This window comes from Scatophagus argus, chromosome 6 (genome assembly GCF_020382885.2).
Source record: "Scatophagus argus isolate fScaArg1 chromosome 6, fScaArg1.pri, whole genome shotgun sequence".
In the NCBI taxonomy this organism is placed as follows: domain Eukaryota; kingdom Metazoa; phylum Chordata; class Actinopteri; family Scatophagidae; genus Scatophagus; species Scatophagus argus.
Window position 1 is genome coordinate 18,297,280 of NC_058498.1, and position 10,237 is coordinate 18,307,516.

Genomic DNA, 10,237 nt, shown 5'->3' on the forward strand with positions numbered 1-10,237 from the left:
TGCTGCTGACTTGTGTGTCCCTTCCAGAGTCTTATGGTTCAGACCTGTCTGACTGAGACAACAATGCATTTTACGAGCCCCCCCCCCCCTTTTTTTTTGGCTCCTTTTCTGTTCTGCGCCTCTGTAATTTCTTTTACCTTTTTAAAACTATAGACCAGTGGTCCCATAAATTTGGATGACCCTGGCTTTCAGTTTATGTTTCCTCTGTCTCACTGCAAGCTGATGTACAGATCAGTATCAGACAAAGCTTCCTGTCATTCTCACTATATCACACCAAGCTCCTCTCTTATTGCCGCAAACCTTACTCCTCAACCTCATCTTCCTCCTTTCTCCACATTATCCCTCATCGTTATCAGCCCTCTCTTTCTTGGCCTGTGGCCTCTTCCTAATATTGTCTGGGAGACCTGTGTTTCAGTTTTCCATTGACAATGTTGTCAAAACCTAAAGGAACTGCTATTTCACATGAGGTCATTGCATTTTTTGGCTTGGCTGCAGCCAGTTATCTTATTCAGCCTGCACTACTGTTTATATAATACACCCTATGTACTTGTAATGCAAAGCTGAATGAATGGATAAAGAGGATTAGAAATGGCAATTTTAAAGGAACAGTTCACATCCATATAAAAATTCAGTCATGATCTCCTCACACCCATACTGATGGAAATTCATGTGAAGTTTCATAATCGACAAAAGGAGCTTCACAGCAAAACAGCCTTGCAGGCATGGATAAGCGGCACATTTAAGATTAAAGATATATTGAGTGGCGGCGGCACGGTGGTGCAGTGGTTAGCACTGTCGCCTCATAGCAAGAGGGTTCCAAGTTCGAATCCCGGTCTGGGCCCTTCTATGTGGAGTTTCTCCAGGTACTCCGGCTTCCTCCCACAATACCAAAAACATGCACATTAGGTTAATTGGCTACTCTAAATTACCCCTAGGTGTGAGTGTGAGAGTGTATGGTTGTTTGTCTTTGTGTGTTGGCCCTACGATTGACTGGCGATCAGTCCAGGGTGTACCCCGCCTCTCGCCTGTAGTCAGCTGGGATAGGCTCCAGCTCCCCCACGACCCTGACGGTATAGAAAATGGATGGATTAATGGATATATTGAGTGAGGTAAAGTTCTGGTGTAGTTAATGTTCAGCTAAGAATCTGATCTCTTAATATCTTTAGTTGTATCCATAAAAATGCTCCTTTACCCCCTCAGTGGTTATTTATTAACGACTGCAACTTGTAGGCTAATTAAATGTCGAGCCAGAGTTGACGTCAGTTTTCCTCATGTTAGTTATACGCACACAGCACTGTAGACACAGCCAGCTTCTAGCAGCCCCATAGGACTGTACATTAATGAAAACGCTGCTCAGCCAGGCCAGAATGTGGAAATGACAGGCTCTCTGTGGTTTGGCGGAGCAGGGTTGTTTTTTTTTTTTACTGCGGCATTAAAATCTTCTCCTCAAGCTCAAGACTCAGCTGTTGTCAGATTTTTTTTAGATGCTGCCTGCAGTTTGTAATGTGAAATGAGTGTGAAAAGAGACTATAAAGGCATAAGAAATAAAATCCTATTAGTGTCTAGAGAGGCTCTGGATCAGTTCCCTGCTGCTTAAATGCATATGAGGCACTAGTTATTACACAACAACTTGAAAATAATAGAGCCTAAATTACTTCAATCCTCAACTTTAGGTTTTCCCTTAGCTTGGTGGACAGATGGATGAGTGGATGAGGCCCAGGTGGTCCAGTATAGAAGGCTCAGTGTAGGTTGTTGAAATGTTGTGGTCCGTAGGATTGTCTGTGTGCTTCTTCTTGGGTGTGCCTCCTACCTGGGTGGTCAGGTGGTGGTCTGATCTGTGAGACACACAAACACAGCAACCTCACACTAGCTGTGGGACGTCTTTGTTTAAGAACCATCACCAATATTGTGTGAAAGTTGGAGAGGAGAATGATTGACACGATGGCAGGAAAGAGGGGAGCGCTTATTTAAAAAGGACAGATGTTAAATAAACAATGAGCTCTCCTTGGTGAGACAGGCTTGTCTCCTACCCTCTGATTTAGCGCTGATTTAGGACAGCATGGTCCATTCTCAGGAGGCTCCACACAGGTTTGTAAACCTTGTGGGAAGATGCTGTTAGGTCTTTCACATTGTTGTCTTTTATAGTCTTAACACTATCCGTTCATCTTCCCCCCACTGTCCTCCTCTTTCCTCTACTCGTATCCTCATCCTGACTCAGGAAACACGGGCCCTGAGGCATCACTTCGCCCACGCATGAATGTCTGCTTTTAACATCTGTATTTGATATGTTGCTTCTTTACCCTTTGCTGGCGGCCTCTAACGTCTCAGAGACTCCCCTGACTGAGCATGGCTTCTCTTTGCAAGTGCATTGTCCTGATGTGGTCCAGTCTGGAGTTTTGATCAGTTTGGTAGAAGTTGCTTCTGGACAGCCTCACGGGGGGTATTGTATGTGTGCGTGGGGGTGGTGGGGCTACAGCCTGATTCAGCTGTTCATATTATAGCCCAAGTCGGCGGGACTGGCAGGGATTAGTAGAGCTTGCACAACATTTTTCCTACTGTTACGTCAGTGTCCCTGGCCTCTGGACAGCCTGCGTGGGCCAAAGGAGGGCCTGGGTTCCCCTTGCACTGTCTGTGTGGTCCGCGTCTTTACCTCATCACTGAGGTCAACAGCCGAGGCCTGGTACTCCAAAAAGATGTTACTGTTTGTGTATTGTTGGACGTTTTTCTTTGTTCAATTTCCAAAAACAGCACCCTGCCTTTAAAAACTGCGTGCTGAAATTATTATCAGTACGGCTTGCTTCCACAGCTGCTGCTAATTTGTAAACATAAATGCAGAACTCAATAATTAATTAGATGATAACAGAAGCTTGATTAAAATTAAATGAATTTAATAATATTAAGACAGATCTTTAAGCTATTTGTGAAGTAAAGAAATCAAACAACACTGACTATCGGGGCTCAACAATAAGGATCGTCTGCTTGCTGCCAAGCAAAAATCCACTTCGGGGCTAGTAAACAAACACTGTTTTTCTGGACTCGATGGAAGCACATAAGGAGGAAGCCATTTCATTATGTGGAGTGCTGATTGGGCAGCAGGTAAAGACATTTGAGGTGAAGTGCAAGTGATAATTTTAATTATCAGAGTAGTTCATCCTATCATCCTGTGAGAGAGGGCTATTTGTAGATGAACAGATACAATCTAAAGGTGGATTCATTCATCAAAACACTGCTCTGTAGCGCCAGTAGTGGTCAAGAACTTCATCAGGTACCTTTAAACAACTGATCAGTTCAAATCAGTTTTTGAGGTTGTCTGTTTGACAATGGAGCAGTTTCAGTCAGAAATGAGTAGTGAGTGAATGTCGTCCTGCATAGTTTTTATCTGTTTGTTTTTGTAGTCGTCCATTAATCTGTCCACGTGTTTGACTTGATCGTGTCCGCAGTCTCTCTCTCTATCTTCCCCCTCGTCTGCTTTTCTCTCCTATCAACTCCTGCTCTTGGCCTCCTCTCCACTTCCCACTGAGTGACCTCTGAATCAACTGTTTAGTGCATTCAGTAAAATGCCCCCATGTGCAAAAAGTGACTTTTTGTGTCAGTGATAAATGTAAATTCTTCTTGTGCATTTTCAGGAGCTGTCAAGTTGCGGCTGGAACAAGAAGGAGAAGCACAGCTCTGCTCCAAATGTTGTGGCCTTCACTCGCAGGTTCAACCAGGTGAGACACATACCCAGTTTAAGCTTGTGTCATATTCAGTAGTACCTCAGGAGAAAGAAAAAAACAGGACCTTACGTAATGTTGAAGATTAATGAGCCTTGGTCATCTAGGAACATCTCTTCTTTCCATCATGTCCTCTGCCTCCATCCTCCAAGCACTAAATCATCTTCCTAGCTCTCCCAGAGATGGTTGTTTTTGAAGCCCTGCTTCTTTCTCATGGCAACTCCTAATAATCCCCTCCCCGCTAGTCATATTGGTGATCAATTGTGAAACAGGTCTGTGAGAAAGGAACTTTATTTTGTCCATAGCTTGTCTTTGGTTCTGGCATTCGTTACATTGTTAATGTGCTTCTGCATGATGGTGCGGCACGTGTAGGAACATTTTGAAATGTACGCAGAAGTATGTACGGCATGGTCTCCGAGTGCCCTGTGAAATCATTAGCAGGAAGTTGTGGGTAATGATGTAAAGAGCGGCCATGCCCTTTAATCCCCTTCCAGTGTTTTTGCCAAGCTCCTTTAAGACCCACTTTACTGCCCTCCAGTATAAATATGAGATGATCTTACAAGAATGTGTTGTTGTGGAAACTTCTCCATGTACAACAGATCGCAAAAGGTGATTCAAGATGTTAGCTGCACACATTTCAGCCACTGGGAGCCAAGGAAAATTAGTTGTATGGATAATAGGACTTGGACTGGGATGGCGGAGAGTCCCAAAAAGCTCCTTAGCATGAGCTGAAGCCATATTCCTCTTCTTTCAGTCCTTGTTTTGTTGGCACTACGCTCTGGGAGCCAATTGAGCAGTAGAGAGCAGCCATCTATTTAGCAGGCAGCAAGGAGAGAATAATTCAGAACCCATTATGATCAATGCCCAATCATCTGTCTTACGGGGATTTGTTGCAGAGACAAATCAGCAACTTACATACAGTAGTTAAAAAGAAAACGTTTTATTCAGAAATCATAAGAACTACAATAAAGAATTGGTGGTGATGATATACTATATACCCACTGGAAGGGAAGACCTACATTAGACATCACATTGTAAATTCAAGAGAACAGCCCAGAAAATACGCCCATTCCTGTCAAACTTTTGACATTAAAAAAACAATATCACCACATTATATCCTGCCTATATAACAGCTGTCAGTCAGATAACACTGAAAGACGTGGCTACTTTTTTTAATCCAACTGTAAACGTTTAGAAAGGCAGCATCACCAACTTGTCCAAGTACATTGGCCAGTGGTAGTGCATTGGCTTCTGGGTCATAGCTAACATAGGTCTGTTCCAAACTTAGGATGTAAATACTTTCTGTCGCCAAACATGCACTAACACATTGAGGATCAGATCCCACTGCTGCCACCTCAGGCCTGTCAGTCAGCTGTACTCCTCATATTTGGCCAGCTCATCTCCAGCCCATCCTTTCCTCCCATCAGGCCATTAAATGGGTTGATCCACAGCTATCAGCTTGTGGCTGGATGTGTCCGCTTCCACTTATTTATGATTATTGACGCACTGGAATCTTGTAGCTCCACCTGGGGGCCATGACACACACATAAATGTAGTGCCAAAGACACAATCTTTGATCCAGGTCGTAATATGAGATCTGTAAAGACAGGACTTTGTCTGCACAACCCCTGTATCCCTCAAACCCTAACTCAGTCTCGCATACACAATGATCTCATTGCTGAGCAGTTTTGGAGGCCAAGGCTGATGAGAACACAGATTCTGTAATGAACCCCGGTGGTATAGCGATTTGGAGAGACGTGCTTTGTCCAGACTGACCTCAGATATCAAGTTAGACCGCTGAGGAAACTAAATGTGAAGCTGCTGCATGTTTTGCTCCCAGATTGGAATCGCATTTTACAGTCAATGGAAACTCCTGTCTACTGTCTACTAGGTGAAAGGAAGACATTTCAGAGCTGGAGCTGTCTCAAGGCAGGAGATGCAAATTAAAAAAAAAAAAGAAGTCAATAAAAGTCAGGATCCACCATCTATGCCGCTTCAGTTCATTTTTCATCGCTCCCTCTTTACAGTGAAAATTAAACACACATGGCTCTGTTTCCTCGAGATACAGTACCTGCATAGATTGAACTTGAGTTTGATGAGTGTGTTTCACATGTTTATAAGAGAAGACGGAGACAGAGAGAGAAGCTGGACAAATTTATCTCTTCACTCCTCAGCTCCTCACCTCTTCCCTGGAACAAAAACAAGTCATGGGGCTGTTTCCAGGAAAAAGAAGGCAAAGCCAGCTGTAGGTTAGAGTGTGTGTGCATCAAGAATGTAGAAAAGTTTAGAGAAGCACACACATCCACACAGGCTTAATTTATAGACACACACAAGAAGCACACCTAGTGGTCTGTGGCTTGAATGGAGGAATGGGGACCAGTCAGTCAGATAAGCACATACTGAAGTCTGACTTGAGCGAAGACTTGGCATGGAACAAAGTGAGAGAATAAATCAGAAACTGAAAGACATAAAAGTGAGTCTGCATTAGAAGAAACGGTCGAGATGGTCAGTCTGCCTCGGACGCTCTTATCAGAACACAATGTGCAGACAGCTGTGGGCTTTGAAATCCCTCAGTCCTGCAGTGTTGAAGCTAACTTTCCCTCCCATTACCTCCTCTCTTCCCTCACTCGTCTCCTTTTCCTCTTTCCATTCCCTCTCTCTCCAGAGCTTAAACACTGATTGATTCAGCGCCTTGCCTGTGTGTATGTGTACGTGTAATCAGAACTTTGGCTTACCAGCATTCTCCCCAAAGAGACAGATTTCCGACATCAGCCTCGGTCTGGCCAAGTACTCTGTACACAAACACGCGCACACAAACACTCAGGGTTGATATATTAGGAGTTATGGAGTTATCTGTTGTGTAATCAGCTGGAATCACTTGGACTTTCCTTCGAAGTTCTAGGTTTTACTCAAGAACTAATTTCTAATGGTCTCTAATGGAGCGTTCTCATCAGCAGTCGGCCCCGTGCTAACCTCTTCTGCTTTATACTGGTTATTACAACTCTCTGCAGGCCTTGGCTCCATAATCAAAGACTGGAGATTTAACAAGGCAGAACTCCCTGTCTTGCTTTGTGCATACCTGAAATCCTCATTTGAAGAATGTAACACAAGAGATAAATCTTTCGCTGCCATCAGTTTTGCAGTATGTCAAATCTGTTTGCGGTGAAATTACAAGTGATGCTCAGTGCTGTAATCTCTGTTTGTGTTTCTCTTTTTTTTCCTCCAATAGACGAGTTTCTGGGTGGTACGAGAGATTCTCCACGCCCAGACGTTGAAGATCAGAGCTGAGGTGCTGAGTCTGTACATTCGCACTGCCAAGGTACACATGTCCACACATATCATCACGTTGTTGTTACATGCTTATGGATGTTTGCACTGTAAGCTCCATTGTACGCTCTGTTTACTTTTCATAGAAACTGTGTGACATGAACAACCTCCATGCGGTCATGGCTGTGGTGTCAGCCTTACAAAGTGCTCCCATCTTCAGACTTACCAAAACATGGGCGGTGAGTATATTTACCCTACTTTGAAGGCATGTGTGGTTTATTAGTAGAGTGCTGTCAATAAACATGGGATGTCACATAGATCTGTGCCAAAACGCTGACATATAAACAAGGACAAACATAAACTAGCACACGAGTCAAATGACAAGATGAAGGTAGAGTTTAGCAAAAAATAAATAAATACAGAAGACTGTTTGGAATAGTTAGAAAACCTTAAATTCACCCCCAGTTCATGAGATAAAAAGAGAATTTAACAAACCAAACCTGTTTAAACTTTACCGAGGGATGCCCTTGTCTGTCATGATTTTCAGTGCCGCAAGTCTATTCCGTAGTGACATACGCAGCACCTTCATACAGATTTAATCAGATTTTGTGTGACAGGAACACATTTTGAACACATTATTCAGTTGGGCACTTATTATATAGGCAGGGAATTATTCATCAATATCCATTTTAATAACAAGCATAGAGCAGCCAGTCTGTTTCAGCATTCTCACTGAAGATGTAGAGCTTACATAATGACATGATGATGCTCTGATGTAATGGTGGAAATTTCTTCTACTCATATCCACAAAGCCACAGGAGAGATTCTTTTAGCCAGTCAACGAGTGCTGTTGCTGGCCAGTACATAGCGCACCTGCCTTTTAGGACACAGAGAGGCCAACACACACACCCACTTGATCTCTGCAGGTATCATTGGTACTTTATGCTACTGTCACAACAAAGTTTTTATGTCAGCAGATCAGCTGTTTTGTGGTCTGACGCATTACCACTGCTGCTGCTTTGGTCCACAAACTAAATGCTCTGCGGTGCAGTCCTTCTGCAGGAGCAGGCCTCATCTCTGTAGCTCACACAAAAGGACAAACAGACACACAGCAACCAAACTGATTCTCATTCTCTTCTTTTGTCATCTTTGCTGTTGCTGTTGTTATAGCCCTTTGGTGAACATCAGATTTTACTTATTAGTAAGTGCAGTTGAATAATGGGCACATCATTTTATTTGAAGAGCTCTTTTCCATTGTATTTCTCCTTGCTCAAATGTGTTGCTCACCCATTACAGTCGTTTATTTCTGTTTAAAGCTCTTATTCTCCCTTTTTCTTTCCATCTTTACTGTGCAGTTACTGAGTCGAAAGGATAAGGCAACGTTTGATCGGCTCGATTACCTAATGTCCAAAGAAGACAACTACAAACGTCTGAGAGACTTCATAAGCAGCCAGAGCATGGTCTCCTGCATACCATACCTAGGTAACAGACGTACACACACTCACAGACCATCGTAAGGTTTGATCTTTGAAGGATACCTTTCTATCAGCTTCTTATCTTTATGGGCTGTTTACAGGTCAGAGGTTAATCTAAGGACTAATCGTCTCAGTTTTAAGACACAAACTGCCTGTACTTGTCCGTCTGGTATCATTATCTCAGGGTTTTTCCAGTGACACAGTCATCAGTCAGACACATTTTATTGTCTGCCTCTCCAAGTCTGTACCCAATCATCTTACTTCTTTGAATAGAGGAGAGTCATTGTTCAACAAACACATGCGTTAGTGAGAAATAAAATATAATGATATATTCCCCTGTCCTTTCCTTCAATATTTATACCCTCTCTTTCTTTGTCCGCACAGCATGACATTACTTAGGAATCCCTAAAGAGTTTTGCAAGGAAAACATTCACTATGATGTAAGACTATTGCATTACATGGGTACACACGTGGGGTTTTATAGTTGTACTATTTGTTCTTGTTTTGACTTGATGATGACTGGATGACTTTGATGTTCTTCACTGCCACAGTTTTTCCTCTTACAGTCAGACTCATATCATAGCTACTCTGGTGCGAGTCAAATGTTCAAGTGTGTACAAACAAACACTGACACCCGCACAAACACAGAGCTCAAGAGTTTGTTTGTAGTTAAGGAAACCTTTAAACGCCCATTTTCACCAATCACACCCTGTCATGGAAGTAATAACAGACCATGAGACAAATGCAAAGATAATGCTGTGAATGGCCCATGTTTTCCAGCTTAACTGTATGTCCTCATTGTGTGTGTGTGTGTGTGTGTGTGTGTGAAAAGGAGAGACTTTCCATTTGTTTGGTAAGCGTTTCGGTGATGTGTGACTTCAGGGTGGAGTCTCTTTGTGTCCCAAGTCTTTGTACGTGAGAGTGGGATGGTGTTTCCTTACAGTCTGAGCCTGTCAATGATGTGTGCGGATGTATGATGTGTGACCAGCTGGCTGTCCTCAGGACTGGGCCGAGCCAAGTTGGCACACTGCAGGGAAATCGCCACTCTCTTGTTCTCGGACGATCTCTTTTCCATCATAAATCCACCAGATCCCTCTGAGGGAGACTGGGAATGAATGAGTGGGAGGCTGAGAGCTGCAGTGCTTGTTCCAGAGCATCACTCCAAATATGAGCGTGGTTTGTTTGTAATGGGTAAACTTGGTTTGGAGGTTTCTCTTGGCATGTTTGTGCACGAGTTTGCGTCTCTGGTCACTTAACAAAGTACCGATTGAAGCTTAAATTAAAGTCCCAACCCACAGCAAAGAGCTAAAATTACTGTGTGTGTTTTTTGTGTGCTAAATACACCACAGGAGTGTTAACTTCTACAGAGTGCATTTGTCTCTCATTGCCACTTTTGTTATTTGTCTTTACTCCATTTGAATCTTTACAGGTCTGATGCTTATCTGCAGTGATTAAAAGGCTGTAGAAAGAACCCTGTGTCTGCTGTGCAGGCACCAGGCTTTGGTTTTTCCACAGTGATGCACTAATGTTAAACTATGTGTGTGCAACTGTGTGAACTCTGACCTGCCATTAGGCTTGGCAGACATAGCCCCCTCCTGTCTGTGTTGTGTTTACCACAAGGCCAGCCTGTTAAATGCTCAGATGAACTTGTTTCTGTTCTCTGACCAATCATGCAAGGACAAAGAGCCCACTGAAATGTATGGCTCCAATGTGACAAAGCTGACACGCTTTAAAATGTTTCCTCAACTCTTTTTGCTGTCACCTTGTCTGCCTCGTGGTACA

The 10,237-nt window shown here is 43.2% G+C and overlaps 1 protein-coding gene across 4 annotated transcripts in view; it reads left to right on the forward strand.

Moving 5' to 3' along the window:
- ralgps2 (Ral GEF with PH domain and SH3 binding motif 2) overlaps positions 1 to 10,237 on the forward strand; it is a 61,935-nt gene that overhangs the window by 27,064 nt on the left and 24,634 nt on the right. For all 4 annotated transcript variants that reach the window (XR_006843565.1, XM_046391308.1, XM_046391307.1 and 1 more), the window contains 4 exons: positions 3,627 to 3,710; positions 6,943 to 7,032; positions 7,127 to 7,219; positions 8,336 to 8,462. Coding sequence is in view for 3 of the 4 variants with exons in the window: in XM_046391308.1 (XP_046247264.1) it covers positions 3,627 to 3,710; positions 6,943 to 7,032; positions 7,127 to 7,219; positions 8,336 to 8,462 (394 nt within the window). In the remaining variant the exon portion in view is untranslated. The remainder of the gene's footprint in view (positions 1 to 3,626; positions 3,711 to 6,942; positions 7,033 to 7,126; positions 7,220 to 8,335; positions 8,463 to 10,237) is intronic.